Below are 23,470 nucleotides of genomic sequence, written 5' to 3' on the forward strand. Positions count from 1 at the left end.
AATAAAATACAAAAGTTCGATCGACTAATGCCGTAAAACTCTTGATCAACTTAGTAAGACTCTTGTTTAGGGAACCGAAAGCACCTTTAACCTTTGACCTTATCTCCTTCACATATGATATATATTTTATAAAGATCATCCTCTTCCGAGTAACCTCCAAAAACTTTTAGCCGCTCGTTATTTATAAAAAAGTAATTAATGAAAAAAGTTTGAAAACTAAAACAGTTATTCTCAGTATGCTGAAAGCCATAAATGACTGATATATGTATGTGAAAATAGTACATGTATGAGCAGGAGAGTGGATCCGTCCCGGGCCTTGCCTTAAACTCTCACTCTATATTACTGTGACCTTACCTTTTCGGCGACTCTTGTGAATTATTTCTTAATATCAAGTTATTTCTTAATATTTCTTAACTTTCTTAAAATGATTTCACATGATGGGTTTTTAAATTTCCACGCGAAGCGAGGTCTATCATTGTACGGTTTCAAATGGATTTCTATAAATATCTCCCCAAAACTTTCTATAAATACGACCCTAAAACTTTCCACACAAACCGTGCAATAATAAACCTCGTAATAAAAAATTTGTAAGTATATTTTTTGGCGGGGAGGGGAAAGGCAAAGCCCAAGAATATACTTACAAATTTTTTGTAGCAAGGTTTATTAGTGTATGATTCACGTATGTATGTAAATACCTTTTTAAATGTCATAAAAAATTACGTTATATATATTGATTAAATTTATTTTGTTAATAACTTTTTAATAGACAACGAGCAACGACTAAAACTTTTGAAAGTTACTCAGGAAGGTGACTTCTAATATATGTGAAGGGCAAGATCATTGATGATACCTCCCCTAAACAGTAGTTTTACCGATACATCTTCTGTGCAATAATTATATAGTTAAGAAAAAATTAATTAAACACGACGTACTGTAATAAATTCCTCAAAATCGCAAGGAATGAGTATCCTATCCCTGCATCGTCTCCCGATGAAAGGCATCGAATTCGCGTTGGAGGTAAAAACCATTTCCTGTTCGGGTGATCCCGCTCCCGATCCCTCAAGGACGTCCGAACTGGTGTCGGAACTGTTTGCAGGAGCGACGTTTAGATTGTCAGCGGAGGCGTTTCCGCTATTCGTGGCGATCATTGCGGGGACCGCATTATTGGTCGTATTGGACGTATCTTGAGACCTATTGGGACCTATCCGAAAAGAGTCTCGCGTGCAGGGCTGATATGCGATACCGCACATGTCCCTCTCCTGACGAACGCATAATAGATAATCGCGTTCGGCGAGGTATCTGCCGTTCGGGAGGTAATTGAATGTCCTCAGCGTGCCGTTCGGCGAGTGAAAGTATTGGAGACATCCGACTGGCGCACGTTGCTCGAAACCCAGCTGCACCACCCGCATCTCCCACATTCGTGGCTGCAGCTCGCTTGGCAGCCGGAAGTTTAAAGTGATTGGTTCGTCGCCTTCGCCCACGTCCACGTATACTGTCGAGATATAGAGCACAGCCCGTGCTATTTAAATTGCTCGAAAAACGTACACGTGCCCCAAGGTGTCCCGCGCGTCCACAGATCGAATATTTTAACGATTTAACGCTACAGATTCGCGGTGCTAACAGCAATTAGCTCGTGAAATAATTGCAATGGTACGAGCGGTACTCACCGTGTTGCCCGCTGTTCCATCCACACAGTTCGAGAGACGTCCTGTTGTTGTTAATTACCATAACATCTCCGTCGCACACGCCGGTCACAGCATTTGGCTGACCCTAAAACATTTTTCAGTTCTACGTACGTACCCTACGTGGCTGGCCCTAAAACTTTTTCAGTTTCTCTTATCTGCTTTTCATTACTTCTGCGACATAGACTAATCGCTAATTCAGATAAATTTACGATTGCGTGTTTTTCCTCCCTCTCTCATCATTTACAAAGTATTTGTATGTTTCATGTATGCTAAAAATGTAAAAATATATACGGGGTGGGTGCAAAATCGTATAATACAAGCGAGAACAAGGTGATTCCTCGTGTCAAAATAAGTTGAAATTGTAGAATAATTTGTTTCGTAGTGTCGTTTTCGAAATAAACGATTTTGAAAATCTGAAGTACACGTGCATTTGACTATGTCTCGACTAACGGATCTTGCTATAGAGCTATAGAGCTCTTGCTTTATAGTCGAAACATAGTCAAGCGCACGTGTAGGGGAGACCGGGGCTAAACCGCTAACGGGGTTGAACCGCCAAATTAAATATCTCGGAACCTGTATATTGTGCGAACTCGCTATTATCATTGTAAACGCTGCTTATGGTACCCAACGGAGTTTCGGCAGGTTACCTGCCGTGTTATGATCTTTTCGAGGGCAAAAGTGTTTTCGTGGTGAAAAGTGAAATTTTCTGCGCGTGGAAATTTTGTAATATCTGCAATAATATTTGCTCTCCAAATCTCGAGGTACGTGATTATAAATGCATGATGCTGACTATAAAGAGTAATGCATGCTGAACACGAATCAAGTGTAGATTTCTAATATTTCATGGGCGATCAAACTGATTTATCCCGGGGGGGGGGGGGGGGGGGGGTTCAACCCCGGCATTTTTGAGATTTCAATTTTTCCACCGTTGTCGTTTTTGCTCTATACCGGTTAAACAAAGCGACATAGATAAAAATTTCTTATATAAATTTTGTAGCTAAAGGTTCACTTTTTACAGTGGCATATCACATTTAACTAAAATTATCTATTTTGTTGTTAAAATTCGACACCGAAGAAAACTGGCGGTTTAGCCCCGGTCTCTCCTACTTGATAGATTTTTAAAATCGTTTATTTCGAAAACAAAGCTTCGCACGAAAAAAAATTATTCTACAATTTCGACTTATTTTGGCACGAGGAATCACTTCGTTCTCGCTTGTACTACGATTTTGCATCGATCCTGTATAATATAAATACTAAAGTATACAATTTTTCTTCTTCTTGATTTCTTTCTTGATTACTTGATCGCGTTTTCTTTCCTTTCCTCTTCCCTTCTCCCTCTCTCATCATGCTTTTCTTCCCCCTCTTTTATCATTTACAAATTCATTTGTAACAAAATTGGTTTGGTGTTAAACACTAGCGTATTTATATACATATATATGAGAAACGACTATTTCTCAAACTTATAATATTGATTTGTATCTTGAATAGTATCCAGAAATTAACGTTGCCGTGGTCTTTCGAGAAAAAGATCTAGCGCTTCATTCGCACGTCATATTAGTATCGACATTGTCCTGACAACTCGTGGAATATTAGATATACTAAACAGCACTCGGGAGTCCCGACAGTTGCAACTAGCCCCCGTTTCCATCTACTCCCAGTAGATAACACCCTATGTATAATAATAAGGCATCCCTGAGACTTACAATGTTGAAATGAACCAAGTCGATCCTCAACTGACTGACCTCCGTATCGATCTTCCGTACAACCACCGAGCAGTTCATAGGCCGGTCGATGATGTTGGGAAAACCAGGACTGGTCACGTAGGTCAGATTATTTTGCACTTCATTGTCGCAGCTTGCCGTGACTACAAAACCATATTAATTGCTGACACAGTTAACGAAATACTTGCGCCGACCGTAGGACGTTTGCGTTTCGTACGCTTCGGAATATTTAATTATAGCTGTAAGAACACACGATATATCGATATGTATATAGGCCTCGCGCGCACGATTTCGCAGGATTTTTAATTTCCACATTTATATACCGACCCAAACGAGATCGAACGCGGAATAACGCCTTCACCGTTAACCTCATTAAAATATCATTCACGACAGTTATATACGGATTATGGATATCCGTAGAGGATTATATCCATAATGGACGAATGCACGATTAATATGAATCTCGCGTTTAAAGCTACCGACGTTGAAACATTTAAAACTCAAGCTAATATGTTCTGTTAGCCTTCTAAAGTTAAGTGGGAAATCAGACACCTGAGTTGGCCTGAAGAATATTCAAACTCTTATACTTCGCATCCCCCTTTCCCTATTATACGCTAAATAACTTTACGCTCTGCGACGTCTTTCTAAAATGCATTAATTTTTTACACAGTTCGATCTATGTATACGTAAGGAAAGGCGCGAATGCAAGGGTATACGCGGATTATGACATCGTCGCTATTAATTGCACTATATGAATAGCCTATACTGTTAGGTTTTCGCCGAAATTTCCTGTTTGAAAATCACGTCCGCGCGGATGGATTAAATGCGAATGCCAGACATTCTAAACACTTTTGCGAGGTATCCACCGTGGGCGGCGCCGTGCGATATTCTCACGAACAGCCTCCGGCTTCGATAACGAGTCCTCATTCAGGCATTCAGTGACCGTTTTAGAATCCCAGGACGCTATTCAACGGGCCCGCGCCGGCCAGAAGAGACGCCCGTTGCCTTCGCATGTAGATCTTACTTCCTCTCTCCCTTCGCGGCGCGGGGAAACAACTTGGTGAGCGATATAAAAAATGCATGAGCGGTTGTGTGTGATGTCGCCGTTGCAGGCAACGTGCATTCAGCGATTCAATGAAAAGCGCGCACAGAGCGAGAGAGATAGGTAGATGGCTTTTGATCCGAAGGGCTCGCGAACACACGTTTACCATATACGTGTCGTATATATTTGCATGCGTATATGCGTGCACAAATACACACATACGCGCATACCTGTACCTGCATACAATACGGGATCTCGCTTGTGTGGGTAAACACGGTATGGAATATCTCAGAGTCTGCGATCTTAATTCTAATTAAGATTCTTTGACAAACTTGCAATTGATGATTTTCTTCCACTTTTGCGTTGCAACTTTTAGACATTTAAATTAAACGTTAGATTTTTTATGATGAAACGAGAACGCGGACAAACGGTCAAAGTTCGCTCCAATAAATGTATTATAGATCGACAGACTTCTTAGACAGGAATGTTACAAATTGTAAAATGTCAGTGCTTAAAAACGTATATATATATATATATATTTTTTTTTTAATGCTGTCGTAATTCGCCGCTCATTACATAATTGCCGTTCTAATCCCATAAAACTGCGGAGAGCTATTTATATATCCAAAGGTCACGTCCATCTCTTTGACCATTAGAAATTTATTTTGTTCGTGTTATACAGTTCTCGTAAATCCGCTCGTAAAAGCGCATATGCATCATCTTCTTTTCGTAACAGATATCAAATTTCGCGATATTAAACTGCGGGGAATGATGCATCCGGCGATATATACGCCGACAGCAAAACTCGGACTTGCAAGATGCGCCGAAGGAGCGCGCACGCCGGACAGCGAGAGAAGTGGTATTCGGGAAATCGGTCAAGAATCCGTACGTACGGTATGGCCCTGTTTTCGACTGTGCAATAGCCATGTTACCGTGGTGGAAAAAGCGAATGGACGCGGACCGAGTAAAAAGCAACAAGGAGCGATTGGACCGAGAGACTTTAATAGAACTAGAGACGGAGAAGGTGGAACGGTCGCGGGCTAGCAAATAAGAACATTTCCGCGCTACATGAGACGTAAATTTTAGGTAGCGGTATAAAATAAGGTAAACACGCTCGTTTCGTAATAAAAATTTAATCGCCATCGGGATGTACCTGAAAATGATGCTGTGAAATTTCCGCGTATTTTAGCTTCATTTAAATTATCTTATCTCCTCACAAAGAAAATTAACATTGTTAGCCGCATAATAGAGCCATAATCCGAGATTTTTTTTTAAATGACCCCATATTAAATTCTTCAGAAATAAGTCAAATTCGCGCTAAATTTACTCTCCGCTATACGGCCATAAAGTATATCCTGTCATAATCGCCGTTAATGTACATAAATGGTACATTATACTTAACGAATTTCCAGCCGTTGCCTTCCCTTAATGAGAATTTAATACGCGGCGGCCAACTACAAAGTTATTAAGTCCAACGTCGAAAATTCAAGCGAGGTAAATTCTAGAATTGGAAATGCGCGCGGATGTGGGTGTGCATATGGTGTCCACCTTTCGGCAAGTTTCAAATAGATTTTGCGAAATGTGAAATTTAGCTTAAGTTTCCCGAGAAATTTATTGCTGGAGAGATAAGTAACATATACGTGGCCACACGCGTGTGTCCATAAAATATAAAAATTCATAATGTAACGTGTTTGGAGAAGATACACGACTCCCACAGTTCAATTACACGCATGGCAGTGATATATCGCGATATTTGCAATGATCTTTGGAGGACGGTATGCTCGGTCACGCTCGATAATATTTGCGAATTGTTTAAAAGCGACGTAAACAAGTACGACAGTGCAACGCTCGTGATCGCGCGTCGAAAGGCAATTAAGTAACTGTACAGCCTGGCCTTCAAGTTCTTCCTCGTGCGAGCTCTCGAGTAAGCGTACCGTTTCCTCCTTTTTTTCCCTTTCCTTCTTCAAGTGCTCCCTTTCACGCTATCGAGGAGAGCGTGCTGCTTAAGATCGTCTCGGAGCTACACCTGGCTATCTCGATACCGTTAAACTTCGCAGGGAAGCGCGAAGCTGATCGATTCGGCGTCGAATCGGTAACGCGACAATAAAATCGCGCACTTGTACAAATGTATTTTTAAAATGTTAAAAATAAACGCGCGCGCGCGTTTGGACGACGTTAAACGACGCAATGTCGCAGCATGAGAGAGATAAATACGATCAAAATTAGTTATTTTTTATTAAATATAAAAAAAATGTTTTATAGACGCGCGCTTGAAGTCAAAGATTTTTCTGCGCGCGAAAAAATAAATAGATATAGAAAAATAATATAATATCTTTGTGATTATATATCGGAAATTAGGAACATTTAAGATATAGGACGCGGCATCACAAAAAGAGATCACGCTCCTTGCGATCAGAATGCATTGGCGCTCCTGCAGGTCCCTAGGGGTAGGTCTCGCGATATCGCCTTACGATGACGTGCGCGACAAGTTATGTTCACGTACACGGCACGACAGGTATACTCACATATGCAGCACACGCCGAAACCGAGCGCGCACGGCCCGTGAGATTGCCCGCGCTGAATGCGGCATTCATATGTGTTCATGCATATTCCCTGACGTCGTTTGTCCTCGGACAGGCACTCTTCCTCGACCGGAACGGGAAAGAAGTTCAGCACTGCGGATAAACGCGGAACGAGTCAAGTAAACCGGGAAAAATTCCCTCGCCGTTTCGTTCGCCGTGCAACAAATTACAAGAGTGTAAAATAAATGCACGATAGATAAATTGGTTACGCGAGGTAATCCGGCGAAAATTCGGTGACGTGAACTTTTAGCAGAATAATAAGGGTCTTTACTTTTTTTTTTTGTGAGAGACAATTGTATAAGTTAGTGACGTCTACTAAACGCTGTTTTAATTGATTGACTGCGTTAAATTCTGATAGACGTAAATCAAGTTATAATTTACTAATTTTAATACGCTAGTCTTATTTGATTATCCTAGATTATAATGAATTATATAGGGCACTTTACCGCGTCTTATTGTCAAATTTCATCAGTGTTACTTTGAGAATAATAGGAATTTATTTACAGTCCGCCTCTAGCGTCCCTTTTCATTTCATTTAAATGCGTTAAATTAAAACATTACGTTTATACATTTACGTTCGACTTCTCGGAGAATAAGTTTCCGACAAAAATTGAACTTTGCTGTTTTAACAATTTTTACTTAATTCCTCAGGGAATCAATTCAAATCGACGCGCAGCGCCGCGAGCAATCAATTACATTTCTTTTAGAAGCGAAAAAGCGACACGCGGCACGTGCTTTGACCGGCGAGGAACAAAAGTAATTTTCGAGAATAAAAATGCCGTCAGGAACTGGTAAATAGTATTTGCACAGTTATTTGTTGGACAATTGTATTATACAATTTATCATCCGTTATATATATGCATCATTCAATACGCGGAAAACACGTTCGGAGAAGTACCTTTGCAAAATTCGTAAAACTGCCTGCGCGCTGCAAGGACAAGCGCGTTTATTCTTTCATTTACGTCTCTCTCAAATCGGGAAACAAACGCGACGGCAAGCCGAGAATGCGAAGGACGTGGAAATTTTCTTGGCAAAATTTTCCTCAATTTTTCTCAGCTTAAGGGAGGAAGGCAACGTCAAGTGTTTCAGCGTTAGTTTACGTCGTTTATATACGATGTTCGAAATACGTACGCGATCGCCATCGCGGCAGTGGGGTCGCGTGTACCATTTGAATTATTAAAAATTTCGTTACGGAGGACTCTGTATACGTTTCCTCCCTTTTTCAATTTCTTCACGTCATTCGCAATGTTATACCCTCGCGACGTATACTCACCCCGGGAAAATCGAGTCACGTCACGTTCGAGGAGCTCGTTAGACGGCGGCTTATCCGCCGCACGATTCGACCAGAGATTCAATCCTAAGAGCGACCATTGGTGCGTGATCTCCGGCGAGGTGAGTAGCACGCTAACGCTGCTTAGCGTGCGCCAAACAGAGCACCATTTCCCCACCGGCGGCGGTAACGATGCTCCAGCTACCGTGGCGATACACAAGATAAATATCCCACGGTAGCGCGATGGCATAATCGCGCCTTTCGGAGATTACCGATACTCGCGAAAACGCATTCCAAAGCGATGATGGTCAGCGCGCGCGCCGCGAAGTCGCAAGGGCACACATCCGCGCCGACACCGAAGAACGAGGTATAGCCGGACTCAGCCGACTGACCGTCAATGGGACCACGCGGACGTGTCGGGCCCACGCATCTCGGGGCCTCTCCTGCCACCGGTCGCGATATCCCCGCGCACGAGAGCTCCAATACGTTTTTATTTCGTATGTAGGTCGAATTTTTATTGACGTTGACAGACAATATACGCGTCACGACGGCCACCAATAAACGTGCTTCAATGCAAATATTTCGGATCTTTTATAAGTCATCTATAAGAATTTTTTACAACTATCTCTTTGATTTTCATAAATTCTTTACATCTTAAATATTAAAAAATGAAATTTAAACCAGTATCTTGAGTTGAATAACATTTTTTTAGTTTTAACTACCATATGTGTGTCGAAATTTATTATTTTAACACAAAACAGTAACACAAAATTTTAACATTTTAACTTCATTGGTTTAGTTAAATTAATAGAGTTAAATATATTGGAGTAGCACCAGTGGCGACCTAAAGGAATAGTTCAAAATGGCTTAAATTGAGTATAATGAATTTATACACGAGAAAGGATGAAGAAAAGAAGCTTTAATAATAAAAGAGTAATAATAAAATTAAACCTAAGAGAATAGAAATAAATATAAATGATGATACCATTAAACAATATGTTGGGGCAACAATATGTTGTACCTCACCATTTTTATTGCAATAAAGATTATTGTTATTATTATTATAAATCAAATTAAAGGAATATATCTTCCAATTTAATTTTGATCATTTTATCTCAATGACAATAAATGAGATATCAATTGTTCCTATAAAGATAAAAGTATCTTGTAATTATATAAATAAAAGTGGTCATTTTATTAAACATATAATGTATATATTTTTACAATAATTTTTACAATTTCTTGATTCTATTATATTTAAAAGCCAATAAAATCCTATTTTCTATAAATCTTTTAATACACAAATCACATGAAACGTAACCCAATTTTATTAAAATTTGCATTATTTATTATAATCTCATTTTTGTTAATTAATTACAATAATACTTTTTGATTTTAATGAACATTGAATTTACAAATTAATTACCAAAGTATTGAAAAATTTAAAATCACAACGAAAAACATCTCAATTTCTTACCAGAAAAATCAGATATAGCTTCATAAATTTACTTAGAAAAACTTTATACACTTTTATATATCTGTACCTTATCAGAGGTATCTTGAAGAATTGTATTTCTATTATTTTACTCCTACTTTTTTATGCAACCAACTCGTATCATCCTGCCTTATCGACGTACGTTAATATAGAAATCTGTTTTATTGACGATGCATTTTTGCTGATTTACCGTCAATCGATCATTCGCCCGATTCGCCGATTATATTTCGATGTTTGACCACAGTGTAAAAAGGCGCACCGTCCGATTCTTCCATGATTCTGTGAGACTGTCACGACGTCACGACTTCACGCTCACGCACTCGCACAGTTTAACGCACATCATCACACATACATAAGATACGTTAAATAAATACGTAGCCGTACGTGCGGCCCGCACCATGTCCGTGAGGAAGCTGTTTCGTCATTTTCGTAAACGAGATTGAAAGATAATCGGACTTGCGACACGCGGGCGAGCTCGCTGTGCGATCGACGACGAACCGGCAATTAGGTAAGTCAACCTCCGTCGGACGCCGGGACGTGAGAAACGAGAACGAGAAGTCATCGACGATCTACCACACGGTATACACGGTGTCCGGAGATGGCGCGAGGCGGACGAGGTGTACTTACTCTCGATTTTCAGGGGGAAAAGTGTTCATAATCTCTCGCCTTCGTAGCGTCGCGTCGCGTCTCGTCGCGGGGACGCTCCGCGTCGAAAAAAAACGAGCGCCGCCACGCCAGTCCGCGCGTCGTGGCGTAAAAACGTTCGCCGTCGCGTCTAACCTGGTCTAACCCTCCCCGTCCGCTCTCTCTTGCTCTCCCACGTTCGATTGTACGATGATTGACTGATTGACGCGCGATCTCGGTCCGTCGTCGTGTCGTCCGTTCGGGGACGAGCTCGGTCGTCGCGAACGACCGACAGCACCCGCGGTATACCCCGGTCGATTATCCCGTCGATTGTCCAGTCGATTTGGCGAAGTTAACAGCGTCTTAACTTCGCCCCGCCTGTGGCTCCGATCATTTGGAGGATCAGTTCAGTTTAAGTTTGTTCCTGGTGGTTTTATTGGTGGTTCTCTTCGTAGTGGAACGGTTCTCGGGATCTCGAGATCTCTCTCTCTCTCTCTCTCTTTCTCTCTGTCTGTCTCTTTCGCGGTTGGTAAGTAGCCGGAGGAATACTCGCAAATACTCCGGCAAGGTAGTAAACAGCGATTACTCTTAGCGAGCGTAAGCGCGCCAAAAGATGAAGCGCCTTACCTTCCCTAAGTATACGAGAAACATTGTAACTTTGTGTCATCTTAACGCGCGTATTTAAAGAAAAAAAAACGAAAAAAGAAAATTATACTTTACGTTCGTTTTAAGCATTTAATACAGTTTAGCCGTTTATGCAGCTTCTGTTTATTCTGTACTGTATACAATACAATCGGTTACAATAGAATCGTAAAATCTTTTGAGGCATATATTTATGAACCTCGTTTGAAGATATTGCATTTTCAAATGACGTATTCCACTTTGTGCCACGTGTCTCTTTCTCTCTGGGCGCGTGTGCACATGGAACACGAACTCATAGTTTCGTTATATACCTCTAAAGTTAAGTATGACATCTACCTTTGAAGCCTTTCGTGCATATATATATATACGTAATTTGTGTTTACACATTGGATTGCACATGGTACTGCAAATACTCGTATATCGGTCAGATATTAGGTTGTTAGCGCATGCGGCAATAATGAATGGTAAGTATAAGTACGGCCAATTCAAATTTTCAAACTAAACTACAATGATTAACGAGGATTGATACGCTAGCAGAAAACCGCTACTACAGGGTTGGCTGATGCAATACGTGAAATTATATATTCACAGATAAAAATCCAGTTGTCTGTGAATGTAACGTTTGCTTACGCTCATTGGTGCGTCGTTTTTCTTCCGACAATGTGCTCTTTCTGTATAGCGATGAAGAAAAAAAAAAGTTACCTTCGCGAGTCTTAGAGACTTTCACTTTACTCCGCTGCTTACCTCTCGTAAGCAAAAAATGCAGTTGCAATTTTGTGCCAACCTTGATGTGCTATGATCATCCATTTTTTTGGCCTTATAAGATTTTGATATTTTCAGAAAATATTGCTGACCGTGCATCCGCTGTTACGGCCGTACCATGCAGAACTTTGACGATCTTGATATAGAGGGACGTGATCCTTCTCACTTAGCGGAAGAGGATAAGGAAAAGGGAAAGGTAAAAAAAACAGAGGATGATAGTGCTGAGGGCTACAGAAACGCCCAATTGCCATGAATTATTATCAATAGTGCGTACAGTAATTGTAAACAGATACGCATCTTGTCAAGTATGCAAGTCTAGATTCAAAATAATTTGTTTTTTACGCATCTACGACACAGATTTAACATTCCATTCTTCGCAAAAATGATATACGGACCGTCACGGATATTTTTGAAATTAGCATTCGCCAACGGAAGATCATGCGCCTCACGAATCGTTTATGTTTCATAGGAAGAATATGATCGGAAGCGAATAATGCGATGCAGCGTCACCGCTGAAGACGGCGCATTGAGACCTGTCTACTCCGAGACCGAAGATGGTGATATATGGTGTCATATCTGTAACGTTGCCTTATTCGGGGCCCATAAATTGATAAGTCATAACTTGTGTAATCGTCACAAAATGAAACTGGACGAATGGCCATATCCGGTTATGCTGTGGTCGAAACGACCGGATGTGGCCAAGATGATCGCGCCAGTGCAATCCGCCACTATCAGCGATACCCTGGCGCCTGGTGAGCCAGTACCACCTGGTATGGAAGATCAGATAACGCGGACCACGTCGATACAGATGAGCTTGGATCGTCACCAGAGCTCGCCGCTCGTCGGCCTCGAATACCTACTGGAGTTGGTGGACAACGACTCCTGCGAACCGAGTTACACGTGTGTTTTGTGCGACAAGCGTGGCGATCCGCGCACAGTAATGGCCCACATTACCAGTTACAATCACCGCATCACGTATCTGAATAGACATTTTCCAACTATATCGCGAGCAATTACGGAGTTACCGCGTACCCCTAACTATAAGCGCGGGGCCAATGAAATATCGGTGTTAGTGGCGAAGAGAATCGAAGAAAAGTTCGGAAGAATGAAGCCGCAATTGGTGGACAAGGCTCAGTTTGAAAAAAATAAGATGCAATATATCAAGAGAGTATATCAGGATGTTCATTTTAGGTAAGTCAAAATAAGGTATTCAACCCCGATATTATTGTCGTTGATCAAAATTGATTGTCTCAGTTTATGACTTACGTTCAATGTTGCAATTTTTTTAGTAATTTAAATTTTTTATTTAATTTTGTCATATAAAAATCAATTTGACTGTTTCCTATATACAGAGAAACGTCAGAATGTACATTTATGGAAGTTTACGATATACGATGGGTAACAAATTTTGAGGAAAAAATGGCAGAAATAATTGGTAATGTTAAAAAGAAAGGTGAGTACCAACATTTACTTTATATGACTGTTCCTGAAGCGATAATAAATAATGAAATTTTAAAATTATTAATCTCCATCAAGATTCCCCTGATAAAAAGATTGACGATAAAAGTAAAAAAGAAGAGAAGAAAAAGGAAAAGTCGCCTAAAAAATTAGAATCTAAAGGAGAAATCACGAAATCGTAAGTAGATAAAGCAGTGAAATCAAAAATACGATTGATAAGGGTAACTTCCACAAATTTTGGATAATGTTTTAACTTATTATTTCTAAATCAAATTTAAGCATTTTTCATTAGTTCAATAATCGGATTTATATCCAAGTTTGATTATTTTTTCTTGATTATTATTTTTATATCTGTAAACTAACAGAATGATAATAGTACATTTTTATTTTGTCGTTATTTTCTATTAGAATTATAATTTTCGGATATGAATATCTTTGAACTTTGGAATTATCGTTCTCATTTTAGGGGTTTCAAAATGCGTATATTTAACAAGGATAAAATGAACCTTCGTAAAACCTCACCGAAGCTCGAGGAAACCGTACAAAAGTCACCAAAACGACCCTCGGATGATACCAAGTCGCTTTCATCACTTTCGAGCATATCTAGCAGCCCATCGCCGTCCCGTTCAAGATCTCGCTCACCGAGTCGGAGTAAAAGAAAAAGTTCTGTCGAGAAAAACACAGGAAAGTATCGTAGTAGCGTGCGACACTCGCGCCGGTCGCGATCACGATCGCGGTCTTTACAGCCTCTTAGGGAACGCGACAAGTGGGATAAATACCGCGAGCAGATTAGACGTGCCGAGGAAACGTTAGATCGTGCTTTGAAGTTCCACGAGAAGAATCCCGAAAAGCATCCGTCTTATCCAGACGAGTGGAAGAAATTCTGGAACAGACGATACAAGGAGCTCCAGGCCGAAGGTAACGATCCAAGCAAGCACGACTTCAAGCCGGAGTGGATTGAGTTTTGGAACAAGCGGATGCGCGAGATTCACAATGAGCAGCTTCAGCAACGAAAAGAAGAGATTAGAAAGAGACTGGAATTACCTGAAGATAAACCGCCAGAGAAGTGGATCCCACCGAGGCGAGAGCGAGAGCGAGAACGAGAGCGGGAACGGGAGCGGGAACGAGAACGAGATCGTTCCCCTACGAAGCGCAGCAGGCATCGCATGGAAAGCGACGATGAAGTAGAGTACGTCGGTACGAAAACGATCAAGCCTGACTATTATGACCGTCACGAACCCAGAGACCGAGATTACGTATATTCCTCGTATTCGCGCGGAAGAGGAAGCGTATACAGCCATAGTTATCCGTCGCGTACCAGGCCGATATATTACGCGACTCCGTATCCTGTAAAAGATAAATCACCTACTCCACCGCTTGTCGCGGAAGAGGTATTGACAGAAGATCTCGAAGTCGTCGGTTTGTTGCGATTACTCACAGCGCTTGAGGGACAGCTAGGCTCCCTTGGCCCTAAAATAGTATCGCTTTTGTCGAAAGCCTTAGCGGCTGAGAAAGCAAAGCCAAATTCTGCCGAAGAATTGCTATACGACGAAGAAGTGAGCGTCCTGTTCGAGACCGTTAAAGAAAAGCTCAAGGGTCAACTGTTTGCGGGCATGGTAGAAAAAATGGCGGTTACAGCCACTAAAACCGCTATACAGAATATCGCTAAATTGCTACACAGGGCTTCCGAAAGCAAGAAGAAGCTAGAAGAGGAGAAGAAAAAGAAGGAACGAGAACTTCTGGAAGCATGTAAACCTACGACGAGTTACATCAATCGGACCACATATTCAAGACCGGTGGAGATAACTACACCGGTCATTAAATCTGAACCGGTGAGCGTGCCAGGTGTCGGCACAGTTGACAAAGTCGCTATCGCTCAGCAGATCGCCGCGGCCCTCGTCGCGCAAGGTAGAACAAATGTCTCGCAGGAAGAATTAGAAACTCTCATTAACGCTGTAGTCGGCATGGCAGAGGCGTCAAAACACTCCGATAAACCTGTCACCACTGCCGATTTCGTCAAAGGTCTAGCGAATTGCGGCACTGTCGCTCCTCCAGCAACAGAGCCTGCCAAACCAACAATAACTATTTCGGTCGAGCCTGCTCAGCCTCAGGCGGCAAAAGTCGAGGATTTATCAGACCACGATTTGAAAATAAAGTTGCAAAAGTTTAAGGATCTGAGCACACAGGAGCAACACAGTCTCATAAATTCTCTGAAGAAGCTTGAGGCGAGTGACCCGACCCGAGTTGAGAAATTGAGAGACTTCGTTAATCTCGGCATGACATTACCGTCGCCATCATTACCGGTAATGGGAAGCGGAAAATCACCGAGCCCCGAGGTCGAAATGTCCATTGGCAAAGGCAGGAAGAGCATATCCCCATTTTCCACTCGTAAAGGCATTCAGAATCCACCAGACGATGAAGATAAATGGAAACCTAAAGTGGATATGTTCGCAAACGACGAGGACGACGAGTTACAAACGAAGAAGAATAGCGAAGACAAAACTAAGATCAAAACGATAGACCTGTCTGATGACGATGACGACTATACATACGAAGATGTCTTCAAGGCAGCGAGTAAGAATGTAAGTGAAAATGAAAAAGCGAAGAAGTCTCGTACGTTTTCCAAGTCGCCGACATCGTGGTCTCAATCGCGATCACGGTCACGATCGAGATCGAGATCGCGATCAAGAGCAAGGTCGAGATCGCGATCACCGATATCGAGGCAAAAGGAAACTGCGAAAACGAATGATCCGAACGCGATACTGAATGAAACTAAACGTCTGATTGCGAACATTATGTGCGACTTGCCGAACAAATACGTTCCGAAATCGTTGAGTCTGGGTGGCGAAAAAATCGAGCCGGTAGCGAGTTCCGCCGAGCCGGCGCCGCCTGGGGCAATGCCGACCTTCTACAATCAAGGTTTTCTCCAGAATAATCAGCCGCGGCTGCAGGAACAGCCGATGACCTATCCTAATATGTCGAATCAACAGTTTCCGAATTATCAACCGCAACCGCAAATGTTTTCTAATAATCCTGGATACATGGACAATGGTTACAATTATCAGGGTTACAGCAATCCGGTTAATCCAGGTCAATACGGCGGACCGCCGAATCAGTATCCTCAGCAAACTTACGGCTCTTACGGCGCACCGCAAGCCGTACCTCCGCCAAATTACGTTCAGCAACCCCCATCGCAGCAATACGATCCTTACATGCAGCAACAGCGATTTTATTGAGTGAAACGTCCTTCGCGCTTCATCGGTGACCTCTTCAATGAACGTCCGCATTGCGGCGCGTCAGGTTTATACGAACTTAAACAAAGTCCTAAGTCCCGTTCTCTTTCTGTGCGCAGATGTCAAATTCTTAACTCCCTCGTTTCTATTCACGCTTTATGTATTTTTAACGAAATGGATCAGATTTTATTTCGTAATTGGCTAACAATAATTGCACAGCACTTTTCGTTCTATTTACGCAAGTGCTTCCGTAGTGTTTATCAGAAAAGTTGTACTTAAGAATTTGTAATTCCAAATGTTTCGCCTTCTCTCTGCGCATGTATATATCTTTATTTATTCCTACAAACGAAACGCATCTATTGATATCTCCACATGCGACGAGTAAAAAAAACAACCATATATTGTTATATTCGAGTTTGTCATTTTCAAATGGGATAGAGAATCTCGTTTCGATGTATGACAACTCGCGAGAGCGTGTCAATTGTACGTTATAAACATGTAATGTCCGAAATTTTCTTTTTTTACCCGTATTTCCAGCGTCTTTTTCATTCGTAACTCGCATTCGTTTTGGCGTGAGTTTTCATGTATGCGCGGGTGCGTGTCAGTGAAAGTCTTATAAGGAGTGTATATCGACCGAATGTACGTCGCGTTTGAGTGAATTGTACATGCACGAAGTGAATGTGTGTCGTTGTTACATACATCGTGCGACTTCGACCAAACGAAAGTAAGTAAAATAAACAGACTAATCGCCAGATCGTGTGCATCGTCACAACGTGATTTTACTATTTGTAATATATTTGATAAGTAATAATCACATCACCGCTTTCGTCGTATAGAAATTGCGATATTTAATAAAGCAGATCGCAATTATCGTGTAAAAGGCGTTTTAGAATACTGAAATACTTCACACCGGCGATATTCAGGACATTTGACATTTACTATAATCAAAGTGTAATTGTTGAATAAATATGTCACAAGAATAGCACATTAATTGTAATATATTTTCCGTTAATTTAAAATAATACGAATTTTGAAGATTTATTCTGTTTCCATAAAGAGATAATTGATGAACATAATTGATCGGCTAACAAAAAAATAAAATAAAATTAAATTAACGAAATAAATTAAAAATAATGTATCTTACCAAATACATATAACCGTTCTTTTTAAAATAGTCCTTACAATGCAGAGAAATCAGGGAAGAGATTTTCAACTGGGGGAAATTTCAAGAGCTATTTTATACTGTATTATTACAACAGTTACATGCTCGACGTAGCGATATCATATATTTACGCATTGCACAATGACTAGAGAATTGCAGACATATTCCGTTCTTTCCGTCCGTGTATCTCGAGGTAACCGCGAAGAATTAAATAAAGCACGGGATGCGGTTCATACAATATGTACATTCCCCTTTACAAGCGAAAAAGAAACAAGCGCGTCGGTCGGGGTTTCAACGATTTCATTTACTTCGGTACGAGGCCTCTGGTTTTGGGGTAAACCGGTGCCGGGATCTGCTGCATCTTGGTGACGCTCTTCGGCCTAACTCGCGCCGACTGCAAACGCGACTTGCTTCTCAGCCTCGTGCTCGAAGCGTCGACGTCTATGTCGCCCTCGTCGCGCAGAGCCTCCTCCAGAACAGCTTGAATCGTTGGCGCGATCGCCGGTCCCTGATAATCCAAGGTCGTCCGTGCCGGCATGTCGAGATCCAGGTTCAAAATGTTCTCGCCCGCGTAACGGCATCCTCGTCCCATCGCGAGCGCGATCCGCGCGTACTCCGAGACCGGTCTGCGCGCACCCGGCACGGAAGTCGGTCGCTTGATGGCATCTATGCTCGACGGATCGGGATCTTTCACGATCCAGCAATCCTCTTCTTCATCCAGATGAATTCTGGATAGGATCTTCGTCTTCTCTTCTTCGGGAATGAAGTTCTCGATTATGAGGTACTTGAGCTTGAGCTCCTTCATCAATTCGTGCTGCTCCTGCTCCAAATCTCGTCTGTCCCTGTTGTAGTCACTGGTCACATCCTCTAACTCTTGTTTTAAAGCCTGCAGCTTGGTGAAGCACTTTCGCAACTTCCTGGACTTGACATCCACCTCCTGCTGCAACGTGGTATAGGTCTCCCTCACGCCGACCATCGTCAACTCTTCGTCCTCCAACTTCTGCTGCATCTCGACCTCACGCCTCTTACGTTCTGCGATCTCGACCGCCTTTTGCTCCAATGCCCTTTGCTGTTCGTTCGTGTGATCAATTATATTCTTGCCGCCGCAGAGCATCTTGCTCTCCAAATCCTTTATTCTTTGGACGAGATTCTCAGTCTCCTGCTTCTCGGCCTTCAACTGCTCCGCTATGAGTTTCTTGTCGGTCTCGGATACCTTATTGTCTTCGCTCCGACTATCGTCCTCGGATTCCGAATCGATTGTCTCGCCCTCCTTTTTCCTTTTCGACTTTTTCTTCTTTCGTTGCACCCCACCTTTCACCGCGAGTTTTTCCTTCAATCGACCTATTTCCTCCTGATATTGCCTCAATAAAGCATCCTTCGGATCCTCGTTAATCCTAGGCTTGTTCTTGATATTCTTAGCACGGCTAGCGTAACGCAGAGTCGTCAAAGTCTCGTCATAGTTGTAGCTGGCCGGCCCGATATTTGCTACCATGATCGTCTTCGAATTACCGCCTAAAGAGTCTTGAAGCAATCTCGTGAGCTTAGAGTCTCGATATGGCACGTGCGTGGTTTTACCGTCCACCAACGCCGAGATCACGTTACCCAAGGCCGATAAACTCAGATTAATCTTGCTCGCCTCCTTCAATCTCTCCCCCGACGATCCGGTTTTGCTTTGTCTCTCGCTACCCGCGAGATCGACTAGATTTAAGCGTCCCACTCTGATACCACCGTTGTCACCGATACCGCCCATCTCAATAGTGATGAGAAAGATCGCGTGCGACCGCGAACTGTGCTCGTTCATGTTCGTCTCACCGATCGTCCTGTTTTGATTGCCCACGTTCATTAGATGCTGTATCTCCGCCGCGCTCTTGCAAACGGCGGTCGACAGGTCTTTGACGTACACTCCGATATCCGGCTTCTCCTTCAGCTCGAAGCGCAGACTCTGATCCGGATGCAGCAGGTCGCGTATCTCCTCCTGATAAATCTCCAGATAGCTGGCCCTCACCAGATACTGCATGTTCTCCGACCTGCCGATGTGGTTGAATATGTGCTCGAAGGAGCGCGGGATGACGCCGCGCCTCTCGTGATCCATCTTGGAGCCCTCCATGGTGTACGTCTTTCCGGTGCCGGTCTGCCCGTAGGCGAAGATAGTGCCGTTGAAGCCATCGAGTATCGAGGACACCAGGGGCCTGACCGTCTCCTCGTATAGCTCCTGCTGGCTGGAGTTCCAGTCGTACACCGCGTCGAAGGTGAACACCTTGACGGTCTCGCTGGACGGATCGTCGCGCGGATGCCGCACCTCTACCACGCCTCTAGACGGGATCACGTCGACCACGCGGCTATAACCGCGAGCGATCTCCCGCTCGTCCATCGGTCGGCATCGCACGACCACCTGCACGCACTGCGTCGGCACATCGGCGACTGCACTCGACTTCACGCTCTTCTTCTTCCAGGTTTTCTGCTGGTTGTCCAATTTCTCCATACCGGCGATCAAGTACACGGCTCTCGTCTGCAAAACGTGAATTTATCGATCATGCTTGATTCTGACCGAATTTGCTTGTTTCAACTGGCTCTCATATTTTAATATTTAAGGAATTTGGTATTTTGATCATTTTTTTTAAATAGCTGCCTCTTGCAAAATTGAAGTCGACACATATACCTGTTACCTTAAGATCTCGATATTCTAGCCTTGTATACAGATAATAATTTAAGACTACGCTATTTTCATTATAATTATTAATTATTAATTATATATTTCTTGCAAAAAAATCAGCATATAAATGCAAAATTGCTTCTACTTCAAATTTGAATATATAATATTTGAATATATAATGAATATATTTTGGTCTAAAATTTTCTTCTTACAAACGATGTTAACAGGATCTCATAATGTCATTGAAAGATAATATCGCAATTTATAAAATTCTTTAAACCGATTGTAATTTGTAATGAAAATACTCTTTCTTAATACGACAGTCTTTTTCGCTTTCCATGATTCTGTAAATTCTTAAACTGCAATGTAAACGTACGTGATCAATTTTTCACACGATGATCGGTCTTTCTATAACGAATTTACTTGGACACGGTTACGCAATAAGGAACCAAGCACCATTTTCGCGATTTTTAGTTTTATATTGCAAAGTGCACACCACGTGGATATAGAAGATTTTCTAAATGGAACTATATTTGAGGAGGATTACAATTCGGTCATTAAATTTGAGCAATTTTACTTTTAACGTTTCGTGGCATTTCCTCTAGCGAAAAAGTAAGGTTTTGGAGTTGATTCCACATTGCAGAATTGCATCCAATTATCTATATTGAAGATCGAAAGAAATCTTTGAAAATAACGTATAACAAATGAGATTAAATGAGACGTTTTCTGCGAACGGTAGCATTTTAATTAAAACCAAATTAAAAGGAATAGCGATTGCGTCACGGCGAAACTTGAAGCAATAAATGAATTAAAAGAATTTTATATACGCATCGTCACATAGATATATACCTAAATAGCACAATCTTATTCTTCAATCAACTCATCGTGGCCCGATTGCTCGATGTTACTTTCGTGAAACTTCGTCGCCATGCTCGCACGACATTCAGAATCGATAAAACTTGGCATGAAAATGCACTAGTCACTGTTAGTTACGTTATATCATAAGATTTTGATTACTTTTTTATTTATATTTAATTGCTTCATTACTAATCTTAATTATACACAATACTTTGCGAATTTTTATTATACAATATTATTTTTCGAACTTCTCTCTCTCTCTCTCTCTCATTTCTAGAAAAAAAGAAACAGAGAAGTGCGAGAGTAGTTTTTATATTCTATTGATTGAAAATGGATTGTAAAGCCTCGATATAATCGCCTGCAGGCCTGTAAGGCGGTATCGACCACATTTTCCGGTTTCATTTTAAATGCATTCCAACTGCATTCCATTTGGAATAGTATCAATCGAAATAACAGAAAATAATGGAATATAAAGTTAAAATTCAAAATAAATCGTCAGTTCAGCTACGAAAAAAGGCTCGATGACGTTATACAGTGTGTTTATCTTAAGTCGCTATTTATTTTGAAATATTTCATCTATAAAAGTTTATCCGACCAAATCATTTAAACATAACTTTGTAGAATACAAAGTTATAAAATATAATAAGAAAAAGGTAAACGCTATACATGTCAAATCTCAAATTTAATATTTATCAAGGCACATATCCGCGTTTATTTCTTTCAATTTCTTGTCGATTGAAAACTCAAGTATATGGAATTGCAAAAAAATTACACTACAAATTCGAAAATAAAATAATCACGAGAAAATAATTGTAAAATCATCTTTCTTTTTATGCGCTGTGTTAAGACGCAAGGCCTATCAATAATAATTTAAACATATAGCTTTATAGAGTACACATTTTAAAAGCTATATACGTATCAAATTTAATATTAAGGTACATATCTGTATTTATTTTTCAACCCCTCGTCGATCGAGAATTTATACGAAAGTACTGCGACGCAAGGGAAACTACCTTTATAAATTCGAAAATAAAATAATCATGAAACCATCTTTTTTTTTATGCGCTGCGCTAGGACGCAAGGCCTGTCAATAATTTAAACGCAACTTTATAGAACATCTGTAACAAGAAAAATATATGAGCTACGTATCAATTTTTTCAAGATGTCAAAGCACATCTGTATTTATTTTTCAATTTTTCTTCCACATCGAGAACTTATATGGAATTGTAGCGACGCAAGAGAGAGAAACCCCATAAATTTGAAAATTAAATACCCACGAGACGCAAAATAATCGTAAAAACGTCTCTTTTTTTTTATGCGCCGTGCTAACAATAAGACGCATGGCCTGTCAATAATTCAAACACAACTTTATATAAAATATCTGTAACAAGAAAAAAATAAGAGATATTAAGACGCGTTCATTTAATTTATTTTTCAATTTCTCCTCGAGATCGAGAACTTGTATAGGATTGCAGCGACGCAAGGAACACTCCGTAAATTCGAAAATCAAATAACCCCGAGAAAAAATAATCATAGAACTCTTTTTTTTTTTTATGCGCTGCGCTAAGACGCAAGGCGGCTCGTCAAGTTCGTGGTGCACTCACCCGTACCTACGGTTAAGGGTTAAACGTGTACAGAATGTATGTACACGCGTGCGTGCGCGTCGCGTCACGTCGCATCAAGAGGGAAGAAGCGACGAGGACGAGGGCTTCTTTCGAGAATTTACTTTTCCGTGCCCGCCGATCGGGAGAGACGCGCGCGCGCGCGCGCGCGCACTGTACTTAAGGGATCGCGTTCGCGTTGGATTAATTACCGTTTCTACGCGTTGCCCACCGCCGTGAGGTATCGGTATTGATCCATTGTTTAGCCCAAGGATTTGTTGTCAACGGCCCTCGCCGTCGTTCTTCCCCGCATATTGATTCTCGCGCAGCGACGGGGGCCCGCGCCGCGGGAGACCGGAGTCGGCAGAATTGCGGATCGAGAAGCGTTTTGAACCGGCACACCCGCGATCGTTATCTCACTTCACGGCACTCGCGCTACGCGAAAGCGATCGCGTCGCATGTCTCTGAACAGGGAAGGAGACTAGGAGACGAGGAGGCACCGGAGGAACGGCGTGAATCACGAATGTCAGACGTGCGCGAGCGGCGTGTCTCTCCTCGCCGCGCGACCGCGACGCCGGGCTCTGGGGAGGGGGGCAGCGGGCAGTGGGGGACCGTCGCGAAATCGATATCTCGCCCCCGTCATCGAACGCGGCGAGACGAGTCGGGAAAGTCGAGTCTGGCG

At 41.9% G+C, this 23,470-nt stretch overlaps 3 protein-coding genes across 5 annotated transcripts in view; 1 reads left to right on the plus strand and 2 right to left on the minus strand.

Moving 5' to 3' along the window:
- The window catches only part of LOC143900138 (uncharacterized), a 10,650-nt gene extending 706 nt beyond the window's left edge, over positions 1–9,944 (minus strand). The window contains exons 1-6 of the mRNA XM_077411135.1: positions 9,845–9,944; positions 8,304–9,144; positions 6,974–7,123; positions 3,389–3,549; positions 1,668–1,770; positions 933–1,492 (exon numbers count right to left, since the gene is read on the minus strand). Of these exons, the coding sequence (XP_077267261.1) occupies positions 933–1,492; positions 1,668–1,770; positions 3,389–3,549; positions 6,974–7,123; positions 8,304–8,550 (1,221 nt within the window). The 5' untranslated portion in view covers positions 8,551–9,144; positions 9,845–9,944. The remainder of the gene's footprint in view (positions 1–932; positions 1,493–1,667; positions 1,771–3,388; positions 3,550–6,973; positions 7,124–8,303; positions 9,145–9,844) is intronic.
- Positions 9,945–10,110: 166 nt separating this feature from the next.
- LOC143900130 (uncharacterized protein CG7065-like) lies at positions 10,111–17,499 on the plus strand. 3 transcript variants are annotated; one of them, XM_077411121.1, is made up of 6 exons: positions 10,111–10,303; positions 11,902–12,019; positions 12,293–13,014; positions 13,176–13,276; positions 13,360–13,459; positions 13,748–17,499. In XM_077411121.1, the coding sequence occupies exons 2-6, from the start codon at positions 11,942–11,944 to the stop codon at positions 16,515–16,517; spliced, it is 3,771 nt and encodes a 1,256-aa protein (XP_077267247.1). In that variant the 5' UTR covers positions 10,111–10,303; positions 11,902–11,941; the 3' UTR covers positions 16,518–17,499. The 3 variants fall into 3 exon arrangements, with proteins under 3 accessions (XP_077267247.1, XP_077267248.1, XP_077267249.1); XM_077411122.1 differs by lacking the exon at positions 10,111–10,303 and adding an exon at positions 10,311–10,948; XM_077411123.1 differs by lacking the exon at positions 10,111–10,303 and having other exon boundaries at positions 11,900–12,019; positions 12,181–13,014.
- A 234-nt stretch (positions 17,500–17,733) lies between these two features.
- Klp68d (kinesin-like protein 68D) lies at positions 17,734–23,371 on the minus strand. The gene is made up of 2 exons (XM_077411128.1): positions 23,001–23,371; positions 17,734–20,185 (listed from the first exon to the last, which is right to left on the minus strand). The coding sequence occupies exon 2, from the start codon at positions 20,156–20,158 to the stop codon at positions 17,981–17,983; it is 2,178 nt and encodes a 725-aa protein (XP_077267254.1). The 5' UTR covers positions 20,159–20,185; positions 23,001–23,371; the 3' UTR covers positions 17,734–17,980.
- Positions 23,372–23,470: the final 99 nt, after the last annotated feature.

The sequence above is a fragment of the Temnothorax americanus genome, unplaced genomic scaffold (genome assembly GCF_048541705.1).
Source record: "Temnothorax americanus isolate GAGA-0224 unplaced genomic scaffold, ASM4854170v1 Scaffold3, whole genome shotgun sequence".
NCBI classification, from domain to species: Eukaryota; Metazoa; Arthropoda; class Insecta; order Hymenoptera; family Formicidae; genus Temnothorax; species Temnothorax americanus.

Coding starts and splice junctions, on each gene's coding strand:
- LOC143900130 (XM_077411121.1), top strand. CDS start 11,942: ATGCAGAACTTTGACGATCTTGATATAGAGGGACGTGATCCTTCTCAC. Junction 13,277..13,359: donor TGGTAATGTTAAAAAGAAAG/GTGAGTACCAAC, acceptor ATCTCCATCAAG/ATTCCCCTGATAAAAAGATT. Junction 13,460..13,747: donor AAAGGAGAAATCACGAAATC/GTAAGTAGATAA, acceptor TTCTCATTTTAG/GGGTTTCAAAATGCGTATAT.
- Klp68d (XM_077411128.1), bottom strand. CDS start 20,158: ATGGAGAAATTGGACAACCAGCAGAAAACCTGGAAGAAGAAGAGCGTG.